General features: G+C 29.2%; 1 protein-coding gene across 1 annotated transcript in view; it reads right to left on the bottom strand.

Moving 5' to 3' along the window:
* Window positions 1-8,795, bottom strand: part of LOC111627628 (multidrug resistance-associated protein 4-like) — a 30,993-nt gene extending 22,198 nt beyond the window's left edge. Inside the window, exons 1-2 of the mRNA XM_023371211.1 lie at window positions 8,716-8,795; window positions 1,032-1,142 (exon numbers count right to left, since the gene is read on the bottom strand). Of these exons, the coding sequence (XP_023226979.1) occupies window positions 1,032-1,142; window positions 8,716-8,795 (191 nt within the window). The remainder of the gene's footprint in view (window positions 1-1,031; window positions 1,143-8,715) is intronic.
* Between the last annotated feature and the right edge of the window lie 7,483 nt (window positions 8,796-16,278).

Raw genomic sequence — 16,278 nt, 5'->3', positions numbered from 1 at the left:
AAAAGGGATCCAACTCAAGAAACCATACTCGATGAATGAGATAAGTACTAAGATAAGATTTACCAACAGTATGAAATACCTGGGCATTACTATCTATCAGAACTTGAAATGTATATTCACAGAAAGCTAAAAAACGCATGTAAAGAAGAAGGCCATAAAACTTTTAAACCTTCTCTGCTTTCTTGCTGGAAAAAACTGGGGCCTCAACGACAAGAGTTTAACAAGAATTTAACTTCTGGCCATCGAACCAGCTATTTTTTATGGTGCGCCCTTTTAGCGAAACGATGTGAACTGAGTACAGTACTACAAGTTAAAAAGATAAAAAAAATACAAAATATTTCAGATTTTCTAGAACATTTTAACAAACAATTCGCATTGTTTAACTGATATTATTTACACTCGGAAAATTATAACTTACAATTTTTGTCTTAACCTACTATATGAAACTAATGGCTTTGTCACCAGTGAAAACCATAATCTCAGTAGTCACAACTTCTTCATATATGACAAAAGTACTTATTATTTTACAAACTATTATCATCAGTTATTACTTTTCCGTTAAACTATATATAATAATTTAAAAAATATTCAATTTAATTANATCAGTTATTACTTTTCCGTTAAACTATATATAATAATTTAAAAAATATTCAGTTTAATTAGAATATTATAACTAATTCATTAAAACAATATTTTCATATCAACACTTACATAAATAATTTAATAATTACACTTATATATAACACAACACTATTGACATTTAAATTAATTTATTTAATTAACAGTTTACTATCAATCAACTATATACTATGAATTTTGTTATAACTTTCTATAACGTCAAATATTCAGTTAAGTGTTTCATTACAGAAGTAACAATAAGTAATTAATATATACAAAAGAATAAAATAAATGAAACAATATTAGTTTTTGTCTAATTGTTTTGTTAAACTTGAGGAAATCATAAATGAAGCTTAAAATATTAGGAAATAATAACTGAAATATGAATATTCAAAACTAAATAGTAAACTTACTTTTGAAGTAGATCCCCAAGATACTGTGAGGTGTGATATTGAGAGGCTTTGTGTAAATCTTCTTCTTTCAGAATTTGCTTTCTTCCTTTGTTTATTATAGGAAAAACCCACCTGTAAAATAAACCACTTATTTTAATTAATCTTGTTTAACAAAATTTTTTGTACTGGTAATTTTCACATGACTATCGTTGTAGTTAACTTACAACGCATTGAACGATTTTCATCCATGTAAATCATTTATCGTTATCACTGTGACAGTTTATACAGAACGAATTAGCTAAATTATTTTAGTAAAGCAGCATTAATTAGAGTATAATGTATGATTACTACTACTAAAATTGCAAATGTACTGACACACATTCTTGAACAAAAAGCTTTATTAAATTAACGCAGTTGTTACTTTATATGTAAGACATTAAAATATTTTCGCACAAATTGCATTTTTCTACTTTTACTGTATTTTTTTCCATATTCACTTATATAAGTATGATATTTGATACGTCATAATATTTTAATATTCCTGAATAAAACAAACGAAAAAAATTCAAAAATGAATACTTCAAGCACACATCTGACATCTGACACCAACATACTTCTTACATTATAATTCGTTATTTTATTATTAAGTAACATACGTGCATCAAATTTGATAGTAAATCAAAGTTTGAAATATTAAATTTAATCATTTTTATAGTTTAAATTTAAAATATGTTCCAGATTTATGACTATTTACAACGCATAAGCAATATTGTCACAACTAAACAGTTATGTCTAACTGACAAGGGGACCTTACGGTCTCGGAAATTCAGTTTAAGATGAGACTTTGCAGGTTAATAGTATACCTCAAGGGTGTCCTCCCAGAAGTATTGTAAAGCGCACTAGCAACAAGATTCTGAGAAAAAAGGCTCTAAAATTTTAAGCGCAGCTCATATACCGATGGATTTTACAGTATCGTAGCACAGCGAAATGGCTGAGCCTGTATCGAACTCGCTTGCCACGCGGACGATCTACGTTCGATTCTACCTTCGGCTAACTTTTTTTTATATTGTTTTAAAAATTGTAACAACTTTTAAATAAAGTTAATGACCTAAAAATATTATTAATTAAATCATAAATAACTGTCAACTTTTACACCTGGGAGCTAATTATTCCGTGAGTTTTCACAAGTCAGCAGCAAAGGTGACACTTTCACATAACTTTCCGACCTATCGTCTTAAGTTCATCGGTTGAAAATAACAAGGAATTGAAAAATTCTTCAAATTTAAAAGGAATATTTTTAACCTCTCCACAGCTTAAAATATCTTAAAATTTTTAATTAAAATTAAAGTTTTAATTTATCTCCATTATAAATGCATTTGAAATTATTCAAATTTTAAAAATATTTTAAACTATGGATTAATTAATACAATACAGAAAGAGTTTATTCTTGCATTAGATATAATGAATACTTTTTCCCGTATCTATTTAGTGATTATTTGTATATTTAATAAATCTTTCGGTCAATTATGTACAAATACAAGTTTGTAAGTATTTTTTCAAGTACAAGTATAGTGACGTATAATTGTATGCTTATGTGATACGTTTACTTTTTTCTTGCCTCTCCACTCTCTATTAATTTATCTCATCTACAGATATGTACACTGAGTTTCTAGTATTTCTCATTAAATCTATACATCAATCAGATAGTATATAATATATACTTTAAGATAAAAAAATTTAGCGTATCGTCTTTGTTCGAAAACCTTGAAGTTTTGTCAAAATGCAAAAAAACAGTTATTATAAAACTAACGTAAAGTTTCGTCACTAATATAATTCTAACTTAAAATGCTTTTTCATGTACTTAAAATTCTACAAATATATGCAAAAGAAGAATTACTTGCAAATGGATAAGTTTATAAAAACTAATAATTTCCTACGGTAAAAAAAAATTTCAGAACGAATGCAAGAATTAGGCCCCCCGTTTCCAGACTAATTAGAGACCTGGTTCCGATTTTATTTCTGAACGTCTCCTGTTCACTTCCAGTCAAACGAACTATTTTCAACGTTTCTGGAACGTTTACAATCGTTTTATAATCGAACCAATATTCGATTTTTATGTTCGAATTAAATTCGAACAAATTCGAACATAACATTCGAAATAGAAAACCACTTTCAACCACTTTCAGCAACATATCTCCCGCATCCTTATAGCTATCGAGTCGCAACCCCCATAGTGCACGAAAGGAGACTTGGGGCTACCACCACATACAAACAGCANTCGAAATAAATTCGAACAAATTCGAACATAACATTCGAAATAGAAAACCACTTTCAACCACTTTCAGCAACATATCTCCCGCATCCTTATAGCTATCGAGTCGCAACCCCCATAGTGCACGAAAGGAGACTTGGGGCTACCACCACATACAAACAGCATTCATTTTGCGGAAAAATGAAATGTAGGGACACACACGACCATTTATATATATAGATAGATTTCAAATTCCATTTATAATTTAATGGTATGAAGTCGTCACATCTTGTCACAGTTAGCTTACTAGTAGTCTATGTTTTAGAATAATAATTTTCATATATGTGAATACGCGTATTTTATTTGTAATTATTATGTACTAAAGTCGTATCATGAACGGAATATTGCGTATATTTCGTATGTACGGACTTTGTTATATTTATTGTATTCGTTTGTAATGCACAAATTTGTTCGGTGTTTTTATCTTTATTTTGTTCACCGTACATAGCGTATTTGTTCACTGTACCAAAAAAATAATAAATAAAAACTCCTACAGAAAATTCAGTTATTAAAAATATATTTAGAACGTCTGAGCTTTAAAAACCGGTCGACGTGTAGTTGTAAAAGTCTTGTTTATATAAAAAGTTGTTTCGATAAAAGTTTAAAAGGTTACACTTCAAAATATAACATAATTAATACTTATTTATATTAGACAATTTAATTATTAATCAGATAAAATAATAATACATACCAGAAAAATATTCGAGAGAAAACACCAGCTGTATCGAATGGGTTACTTGTCTCTTTTTTGTCCATTCTCAAATAATATCTCTCGTTTACAATTATCTGTACGATGCATACGTAGTCTTACTCACCAAGTCTATACATCTATCAGATGTTATATAATACAGTATTCAGTTTAATATTTAAAGGTTTAGCGTGTTATTTTTGTTCAGAAAACCTTGATGTTTCATCGGGATGTAATTAGCAATTTAATTACTATTCCACTACATAGAGATTTGTCACAGATATAATTTAAACTTAAAATGCTACAAGTATATACAAAGAAAGAATTATATGAAGATTAATAAATATATAAAAATATATTTTTATAATAAAAAAAATCCAGCAACGAATTTTTCAACTTTCCTCGCAAATAGTGCTAAGATATATTAAGATAAAGTTAAAATTATCTGCAGCACCGTTTAAAATAAGATATTAAATAAATAACAGTAACGTTATTATTTATTATAAAATGGCAAAAAGCTTAAATTTTAAAATAGAGATGAATCAATAAAGACTCCATTCTGTATGCTCACTGCCTGACCTTCNTACTTTTTTGACAAACGACGTATAATCGGGAACGACGTAACTCGAAACGACGTAAGTCGAGGTATACCTGTATTTATAACGTCTGAGCTTTAAAAACCGGTCGAAGTGTAGTTGTAAAAGTCTTGTTTATATAAAAAGTTGTTTCGATTAAAGTTTAAAAGGTTACACTTCAAAATATAACATAATTAATACTTATTTATATTAGACAAATTAATTAATAATCAGATAAAATAATAATACATACCAGAAAAATATTCGATTGAAAACACCAGCTGTATCGAATGGGTTACTTGTCTCTTTCCTGTCCATTTTCAAATAATTTCTCTCGACTACAATTATCTGTAAGAGGCAAACGTAGTCTTACTCATCAAGTCTATACATCTATCAGATGATATATAATACAGTATTCAGTTTAATATTTAATTATTTAGCGTGTTATTTTTGTTCAGAAAACCTTGATGTTTCATCGAGATGTAATTAGCAGTTTAATTATTATTCAACAACATAGAGATTTGTTACAGATATAATTTAAACTTAAAATGTTACAAATATATACAAAGAAAGAATTATATGAAGATTAATAAATATATAAAAATATATTTTTATAATAAAAAAATCTAGCAACCAATTCCTCAACTTTCCTCGCAGATAGTGCTAAGATATATTAAGATAAAGTTAAAATTATCTGCAGCACCGTTTAATATAAGATATTAAAGAAATAACAGTTACGTTATTATTTATTATAAAATGGCAAAAAGCTTAATTTTTAAAATTAAGATAAAGTAAAAAAAAACTTCCTTCTGTCTCCTCACTGCCTGATCTTCTACATAGACATGTACATAAGGACCAATAGAGCTTAAATCCTCGGCCCCCAAGTTACCAGGGCCTACAAAAATTGAATTATTACCAAAAATTTTTAATACTTTTTTATTAACAACGAGCAGTTTTCGTATAGTAAATATAGTTAATATTAATAATAGAATAATAATGATAATTTTTCGTATTGTTTGTTTTATCTCAATCAATGTAAAGATTTTTAATCTAAAAAAACTGTGACTCCATTGGACTTTAATAAACCCTAACTTAGATCCGCCCCTGCTTTTAATTAACTACCACACTTTATCATCATTCATGTCTTTATAACAGCTAATTTCACAAATTTTGTTCATTAGTCTTTATATTATTTTGAAATATTAAACGAAATAGACACCAAATTCCCTCATTATAGGCATAATAACGCAAAATTTAAAAGATAGCAATAAATTTTTTACACGTGAAATGACATTTTTAAAAAATTATTCAACAGTTATTCGTCTTTCTATGCAAATCAAGTACCGTTTACATTATTCGAGTAAATTTCGTAAATGTTATGCACATTGGGTAAAGTTATCAACAATAAATAATTTGAAACGAATTCATCGTTGACTATAACCAAATATTCAAAGCCGTTTGTTATAATTTAAAAAATCCAACAAGAAATATAAATTTTGAATAATGTAAATATATACAAAAGAAAACGTTACACAATTTTTAAACATTTTTTCACAATTTCCGTTACAATCGACCGTAACGAGAATGACTTTGCTTAATAGCCTCTCCCGTGCGTTTATTTATAACGATTGTTAAAAGTTCGGAGAATCGAATATTTAGGAAATTTTTATTCTAAAATTTGTCTTTCAGTAACTGTGAAAAGACGATTCGAAGTGTTCAAAAACTTTTTTTCTGCATAAATGTTTCCTGCATATAATGAAGTGCATATTATGAATAATATATATTTACGTTATGCATATGATATGTGTGATTATGCATACATATCATATGCATTTCTTAATATCATGCATATTCATGAATAATGTACATGATATGCATAAAATGTTAAAAACTCTTTTTACGTTTTAAACTATTGTTATAGTTTATAGATTATTTGAATAACCGATACAAAAATGCACTTATTATAGATATATTTATATTATCTGAGTTGTATAAACAGGTCGAAGTGTAGTTGTAAGAGTCTTGTTTATATAAAAAATCTGTGATATCATTTTTTTACACCCGAGATGGGTTTTCATTTAATATTAGATTTATGTTTTGTCATGCACAAACTTTCTTCGGTGTTTCCGTCTTTATTCTGTTCACCGTACATAGCGTATTTGTACGTTGTACCAAATAAATAATAACTGATACAAAAAATACAGTTATTAAAAATATGTTTATAATGTTTGAGTTGTATAAGTCTGTCGAAGTGTAGATGTAAAATTGTTATGTAAGAAATTATTACTTTTGTATCGCTAATTTCTACCTTTACTATTTATTACTTTAGTTCATGTTTGCAACTTGAAATAAAATTATTATAATTAAGAACATACCATTTAGAAATGAAATTACCCGAGTTGTTAGATGTGATTAATTAATTACTTATAATGTCTGAGTTGTATAAACCGGTCGAAGTGTAGNAGTCACTTCCTTTGACAGAAGCCTGAGCATCCTCTGTTTTTCTCTTATCTGTTTTTCTCTTATCTTATCTGTTTTTCTTAAAAAATCTCGCCACGATGAGAAATATTTACCCCCTTATTTATTCCCCTTTCCATCCGTCCACGTGGAAAAATACTTATATGATGATTGGTCGTATTTTCAAAAATTCAAAAATGGAAAGATATAGGCGAAGTTCAGCCGAATTCAGGGAATAATAGTAATAATTATGTAGCTTAATTTTAAATTGTATGTTTATTATAAACTATTCATTTTTATTTCTTCGTTATAAAATACAATAATCTAGTAACATAGCCAGAAAGAGACTTTTCGGATGGACTCATATATATGTTCATTTATTTATTTATTTATTTTGTGCGTTATAAACTGCTTTCCAACAATCTATTTTTCTTTCTAATTTGTTATTTTAATTTTAGTTTTATGTATTAAAGTGTTTTGTGAATTATATTATTTTGCTAAAATGAAATTATTAAATTTTACCTTCTGTTATAAAATACAACTTCAGCCTCAGCGTTTTGTCTATTTTACGTAAAAGTTATAACTTCTTTAAGTAGCAATAATTATATAAGCAGGTTACCGGCATGGCGAGAGGTCTGGATAAAATACATAATTAGTATTATACTTATGCAAAATTAAGCCAGCGACCATGCCGACAAAAGTTATAGAAGATTAACTCACTTAGGATCCATGTATTTATTCCTTCTATGTATGAAAATTTTGATAGAAACTACGACAGAAGCATCGTTCGGAATATGGAAGCTTTTTAGTTCCGGCGTTTACCGTGGCTGTCCGTAGATGTTGGATATAACAGAGAAGGCAATTATTGACCTTACGCAACCTAAACATGCAAGAAAATAGAAAGTTGTGTTAATTATAAATATGAATTTAATTTCTGAGAGTAATGAAAAACATAATTGAGATTTTTTGATAATAATAATAATAAGCGCAGAGCCCAAACGGTTAGAAGTTGATAGTTGAAATTTGGTACACAGTTAGGGTACGCCACGAGAACACACACTAAGAATTGATTTCCCGAAATTCCCCTACTACGGGGGCGAGGGCGAGGATCAAGTCTTATCTAGAACTTGGCTTCTGTTGTACTATTATAAATGCAGATTTTTCCGTTTTGACTGCGTTTTTAACTGATCTAGAACATTTTTACATTAAATGGAGTAATAAATTTTGGTGATTGCTAACAATATATTCTCTGTCTAATTTCTGATATTTTAAAATGTAACAGCAAGAAAATTCATTCTGAAAGTCGTCAATAAATTGCTGGTCAATTATTTGGGAACGAGCAACATAATTCCACTTTAGATAATTTTTGATACGAGTAAAGTCATTGTTTTTAATCGTACTGTACCAAATATGCTTTTATCTAGCTGTTATTTGGTGAACTAAACATCTACCTCGAAAGGGATCATGGAGCCAGAGAACGTCCAAATCGCTCTCTTTGTTTGGAAGTAATGTACGTTTTTCAAGTTTCAGCAATACTTCATCTAATTTTACGCTTACTAAAAAGTTTCTACAAAATATTATTGTGAAATTACACATTACCTTTTAGATGAAGTTATTATGGTATTCGAAGTAACCTTTAAGACTGTAATTGTTTAGTTTTGAAATGAAGTTTACCTGTGTTCGCGGTCAGTATGAAAAGTGTACATTGGGGGCAAGATGGGGTTCCCGTCTAGCTTCAGGATGACCATAAACATCGCCTATGAATCCATAAGTATTTTCGGAGGCAGACTTTATTGCTGCAGAGACGACAAACAGACCCCTTCAGCAAGGATAGGCCTAACAAGAAACGAAAGACAAATGACACAGAATGCTTCTATTTTGAGCTAAATGTAGCCGTTGTGATAAATGGCCACACGGTTCTTATTTCAATATTGAAAAAAACGACAGGTTAACCATTTTAACCTGTCCTTCTTGTGTATAAAAATAATGTGTACCAACTTTCCCCATGTGTTGGGCAAGTTGGTGCATTCACATAAAATTTTAAAATATTACGTTTTCTTCTGTTTAAAAACGTTTTTCAAAAATTAAATTTTGTATTGTATATTAACAAATGTTGTAGTTGCTGAGAATAAAAAAATTATTGTTTTCATTAAAGCGGTTGCCATCTTATGACTTTTCAAACCTATTAAACTTTGCCTTATTGTTACAAGATGTTTATGAAAACCAGGGCTGTAGANTTCTTCTCTTAGAGAATTAATTGTAATGTTCAACTGAAGAATCGAATAAGTGAGATTAAGAATAGATGGAATGACAAAAGAGAATTTTTAAAATAATTAAAATTACGTATTTTATAGAATTGATTTTTCGCAAGAAACCGCTCATTTATCTGATTTAAAACATTGAATAATTTTTATATAAACAACACTTTTACAACTACACTTTGACCTATTTATGTAAGTCCGATTTTATATAAAAATTATAAAACTCATTTTTTTTCTGTTAATTTAAACAATCGTTACATCTATAATAAGTAACTTTCAAAGAAATGAATTAAATTGAAAAGTTTTCTAAATATTGTTAGATCCGAATAGCCCCTGGGTCTAAATAACAATTTAAATCACAAATTTAAATTAATGATGAAAAATATTCTTTCATTTTTGGTAGGAAAATAACGTTTTTCTAGCGTGGGAAAACAGATAAGAGAGTCACTTCCTTTGACAGAAGCCTGAGCATCCTCTGTTTTTCTCTTATCTGTTTTTCTCTTATCTTATCTGTTTTTCTTAAAAAATCTCGCCACGATGAGAAATATTTACCCCCTTATTTATTCCCCTTTCCATCCGTCCACGTGGAAAAATACTTATATGATGATTGGTCGTATTTTCAAAAATTCAAAAATGGAAAGATATAGGCGAAGTTCAGCCGAATTCAGGGAGTTCGTCAACAGATCCCAGAGTATTCAGACGAAATCCATACAAGCTCCTAATGGCCAACGCCCTATGCTATAAGCAATACAGTACACAAAAGGCTTACTTCCATAGACATAAATATTCTCAGTTAAGTTGAACTCTCCATGAACAGAACTAACATGAACAGAACATACAGAAAAAATGAAGGACAACTAACAGGTTGTATGTTTTAATATGAAATTGTGAGCTCTCTCTCTCGGCATATATTTTAAAAGTTAAATTCATTGTGTCTCATTCATTTATAACTCAGTCTTTGTATAGTTTCACTTATATATATGTTTATTAAATTCCTTTTATTATTAGTTAATATAATGTCTCCTCGATCTCTGAATCATACCAGTCACGCGTGTTAATCCGCGTATTTAAAATCGATTAACTGGTGTCTAGGAATCCTGACGTTGGATAAAGACTTCGCCGTCTATATCCTATCCAATATTTAACAGCCCTCCTATAAAAAGGTTTAAGATCGGATCTCACGATTCGAAACTTCGAGAACTATTCTCACGGAATAGGCCGAGTAAGTGGCACCCTTAAGCAGGTACCCCCGGCTTCTCACATCATTGTGAGTATTACTGATTTCCAGTAGTCTGGATAAGTGATTATTTTATACATAGAATTGAAGAGGTGTAACAACTTCACTCTTTCTTGAGTTGGTAGTGTTTTTAAGAAATTGGTTGGAATAAGGTCACTTCTGGGTGATGTCTTTGCGAGTTTTATTTATAATTTTATCTAATTCCTCTATTCCTATTGTAATATAAAATAATAAATTAATATCAATAATAAATTCCTATTACAAATAATAATAATAATTTATTGTTAATTTAAAATTATTGCTAGGATGCCTCTAGTGCCTGTTTTTGGCATATCGTTATGCAGACGGACTGACGGACGGACACGCATTCAATGGGTTATATATGTTACTGTAAATGCTCGAACTATGGTAAATCTTAAGATTTTCCAGTAAAACCTAAGATTTACCAAATCATTGTGGTAAAAGTCTGAAATGTTTTGCGATCATTGTTAATTTCGAACTTTTACCAGCATTTACTTGGTATATCTTGGTTTTTTCTCAGAGACATGGTAAATGTTGAAAAAATAATCCCCGATCCTGTACCGCACCGCCTTCGCTTGCCGCATTCCATTGTTTGACACGTTAGAATGCGCACATTAATTCTAATCTTGTTTCAGATTTCTCTGTCTAAAAGTTATTTATGAATCAAGATGAGTGTGAAATGGAGATTTTATGAAATAATGGACAAGCTCATTGCAAGCAAGAAAGATAATAACTTTTATCTCAATAGGGACAAATACGCAAATGTTTGGAGGAAGTAAATGCTGCAAAGAACATGAAAAAGAAACAAGCTGTTCGTTACAGGCATATAAAGCGTTATGACATTCTGACTATAGGTGGCGAAGAAAAAGTAATTGCGCCTATGAAGGAGGAGGATGGAGAAATAAGGTATTACATTTGTTACGAGGACTTATTCAACATTCTCGAAGAAACGCGTGTTGCTGTTGGCCACATTGGGTGGACACAGATGCTTAAGGAATGTAATCGCAAGTATAAAAATGTAACAGTTGAGGCTACTATGACATATTTGAAGCTATGTCAACCTTGNGGTGCTTTTTTATTATTATTATTATTATTATAAAATTATTTATAATTTTAATTTACCTATGAAATTTTTTAATCGGAAGTAATTTATAACCTGAAAAATTAATTTGAAAATAAATTAAACACAACTGTTAGAGCCGAAATTAGAGAAAATTTATTAGTGAAAGAAAATTTTAGAAAAATTCAAATCCAGATAATTTTCAAAAACATTGCTGATTTAATCGGTGATTAAACTGGTTTCCACGGAATTAGTTTCTTGTTAGGAGTGACAGATCAAAAGTGTCACTTTAACACAACGCGTGAAACTCGTTGATTGGAGACTCAATACGAAACTTCGAGTGAAGTAACGAGAAAAACCCAGGAGATAACTCGTATAAAAAAGAGGGGACGATAACGCTCGAGGGTTATCCCGTTTATCCTATATTTATCTAGTAAGTATTATTACATTTTTGTTATCAACTGACATTTTGTAATATAAACAACTAATCAAATTTTCTGTTCACGATGTAATCTTCGCAAGCAAACTATCATTTTATAATAACATCATTAAATTTTAAAATATAGAATATATACTTATATTATTGTTTTTTGTAATTATCTGATTATAGCATAACTTTTTGTGTAAACATTTTTTCAAATTTACAGTGTATATTGATAGCCAGTTTATTCATAGATTCTTAATATAAATAAAAAAAGATTTACGAAAAGTAATTTTTTCTCAAACACGCGGTGTACTGTGTATTCGATGTGTGTTTTATTTGCATTTATTTATATTATTCAAAATGTAATTAACAAGTTTATTCGAGTCTTTATTTAACATTGTATAGTTGGCGTTATATAAAAACAAATTTTAACCTAAAACTTAATAACACTTAAAAAAATGACACACTTTCATATCTCATAAAGTAAATATACAATTCTACGTCATAATTCTTATACTTGGGAAAAGATACTAATAACCTTGTGTTCATATAAGTTTGCTCAAAGGGTTTATTTTTTCGAAACACAAATAATTCCACGATAAGAGAAAAAACTTAAATATTCGTATTTTACGTTAAAGTTATTCTTGTAATGTACGTGTTGGATTCGTTTTGAAAAAATTACTTGTTGAAAGTACTCGTTGCAAAATTTAATCAGACTGTTAATTAATATGGTATTTTTACAGGTAAATTGTGTAATTATTACTCATATAAACATATATATTTTTCACAAATTTTAAATATCTGATGTATTCATCTTCACTAGTAATTTTATGTTATACGAGGTATTGAAGAATGCAAACTAAATTCGTTTATTTCGTAATTTATTTTCATTGTTCGAATTATCTCTTTAGAAATTTTATATTTAGATAATCTCTTTCCTTCATACTATGTTTATATATATATATATATATATATATAATCTATACATTTTAAGGTGGAAAAAATTGGAGACAGGTAATGACATAAATAACTTTTATATTAGTATTTAATTTTTTACGACTAGATTGTAGAATACAATATTGCATCAATACACAAAGATAGAACACAAAACATCGCATGCTCGAAGGCGTTAATTTTGTTCCATGCAAATTTATTGCGCTTTTATCAAGTAACACATCATTCTAGTTATTATGGCAGAAAACGAAATTTTATTCTTCTCTTAGAGAATTAATTGTAATGTTCAACTGAAGAATCGAATAAGTGAGATTAAGAATAGATGGAATGACAAAAGAGAATTTTTAAAATAATTAAAATTACGTATTTTATAGAATTGATTTTTCGCAAGAAACCGCTCATTTATCTGATATAATAACATTAAGTACTTTTTATATAAACAACACTTTTACAACTACACTCTGACATATTTATGTAAGTCCGATTTTATATAAAAATTATAAAACTCATTTTTTTTCTGTTAATTTAAACAATCGTTACATCTATAATAAGTAACTTTCAACACTTTCATATAGTTAATGATAACGAATGCGCTCTAAATAAATTATAAGTTGGGAGTATTCGTACCCAATGTATAGAAAGATTTATGGAATTCACTGAGAATAATTTAAAAGGCGTTTTATTTGCAGCAAAGAACGAAGAAATTTCGATTAAGTTTTAAAAAATTTAACTTTAAATCGAACTAATCATTTGTCAGATTTTTTTACAATAGGAAATAATTAATCTAAATATATAAAATTACTTATCCTGACTGACTGAATGACTGACTAACTGACTGACTGGTTGGGTGATTCATCATCGCCCAGAGCAAACGGCAGAACCTAAAGAAGTGAAATTTGGTAGACAGTTAGGGTACGTCATGAAAACGCACACTAAGAAGGGATTTTTCGAACTTCCTCTGTGGGGGGAGAGGGAGAGGATTAAGGCTTAACCGGAAAAACGGCTTCTACTGTACTATTTTAGATGCGATTTTTTGTTTTTAACTACGTTTAGTCTTCATTGAGTACTTAAGTGTATTAAATTCATAACATTTCAGACATTGTTATAAATATTTTCATCTATTTCGATTTTAAAAATGTTCGAACCGTTTTAAATTCAAATTTGTTATTTCATATTGGTTCGATTATACAACAATTGTAATCTTTCCAGAAAATTGATTAAATTGAAAGTAGTTTGTTTGATTCTCAGCAATTCTCATCATTCTCGGCGATAGGTGTTATATAACAATTACTATGGTTGTTGAAATAATGAATATAAATGGGGTTTGCTTGCAAAACCTTCGCGGACGAAGTCGCGGGTAACAGCTAGTTATAATATACAGTAGAGCGTCGATTATCCGAATCAATTAGGGACTGGGGTTGTTCGGAAGATCGATGATCCGGATAACCGATTATACACGAAACAATATATTCATTTATTCCATCTTGACATTTTTCTCCGTTGCGTGTCGCTTCGCGTTGAATTTTCGTCGATGTTAAGCCTAACGAAGACTATTGTATCGTTAAAAATTAGTTTTTTCATTTTATACAAACAAAATAAATATATTGAAAAATATAAACACAATAAAAAATTATACTTCAGAAGTTAATTTAGTATCAAAAACTTTAAATATTTGAGTAGCCCAAGACATAGCCAAAGATTGCAGCGCCACAGCACTGGCAAAAATTTAAATTCGCCGGCAGAATTCTTTCGGATGATTAACGTTTCGGATGATTGACTTTCGGATAATCGACGCTCTACTGTATTTCTATTTTCCATATAATTAATTCATTTGCATACATGTGTAATATTATAAGTATATTAAAAATTATTTAAGACAATTCCCTCTTTTACTTCACACTACAATGAAGTGTTTATTACAACTACAACAACTTCAAGGTTTCACAAAAGACAAATAAGCTAAAAAACCTTGAGTCTTTAAGATAAATTTGATATATAGTGATATTTAATAAATAATGCTGTAGTATTGGGTATAGAGCATTCTTCCTGCGACTTATTAATATAGTAATAAAAATAAAAAAGACAGAAAAAACCCATTCGTTTTACTTAATATTTTTTCTTGTGTACTTTTCTGCGATGTAGTATTATTCAATCATTAATAAATGAAATTTTAATATAAATAGTTGATAATTTTTATGACGTCACTTCTATGCTCAGAGTGCAAGTTTTTGAAAGCCTAATAATTTTTATTAATATCATTAATTTTTGCCATAAAAGGATAAAAGGTATATGTAGGAATTTTGTAATATTTTCATATTTGGTTTTTTCGTTATTCCAAATGTGAAATTAAGCAGCATACTTTTTGTGTGTTTGGTATTTCGAAACTTGTACACTAATGAGTGATTTATAGGTACCTGATACAAATTAGAACTATTAAACTTTGAAATTATCTTATTTCACAAACACATAACACACTGTTTCTTAGATACGTCTTTCATTTTACAATTATTGTAAAATATTGTTATTCAGGTAATTAAAAAGTTAATATGATTATTTATTTAAAGTTATTATTTGCAGTATCTACTAAAGATTTTATTACTTATATTACTGCTATTTATCTGTACTTACATGTTTTGTATAAGTGGTGAGAAAAAGGTATTCCGTAAATGCAAAATTACCCATCGCTATACTTGTACTTGGAAAAAAGATAATGACACTTTCGTATTTGTAAAAGGCTAACCGAAAGTTTTATTCAAAATACAATATTTCAACAGTAAATTTAGAAAAAAGAACTTTTTTTTTATATTTAATTCTTCAGTACTTCCGTAATAGTAAATATTAGTTCTAGCGTGATGAAAATATTGTGAGCCACCAGGAGGTAAGAGGAGTCCTTACCTCTTACCTCCCGGCCACAGGTCGTTGACCTACTTGTTTTGTCAGGGATAGTAGTAACGTTCGGTTACGCGTTACGCGAGTGGAGGAGAGTCGGAGGGGTCGACGATAAGGCGTGAGCAAAGTCGAGTAACGACACCATTTAAAATAAAACAACGGTTTATTTTACTAGCTATCTAAATAAAAATTTTACAAAACTCCGCGGATGAGAGAGAGAGTTTACAATAATATTTCATACCTCTGTGATAGTATCGGATGGATACTTCGGCTTTTAATTGCTGAAAGGTCGTGCGAGTTGGGCACAAGGTCTACTAATTAGTGTCGTGCAGTAAGTCAACGGGAAGTAAAGGTCTGTCTTGGTTGTTCGATGGGTGACCCTCTCGAGAGG

The sequence above is a fragment of the Centruroides sculpturatus genome, unplaced genomic scaffold, assembly GCF_000671375.1.
Source record: "Centruroides sculpturatus isolate CEXI.00-Female unplaced genomic scaffold, Cexi_2.0 scaffold461, whole genome shotgun sequence".
Lineage (NCBI taxonomy): Eukaryota > Metazoa > Arthropoda > Arachnida > Scorpiones > Buthidae > Centruroides > Centruroides sculpturatus.
The sequence above is the reverse complement of the archived record's forward strand: the minus strand, read 5'-3'. Positions and strand labels throughout refer to the sequence as shown.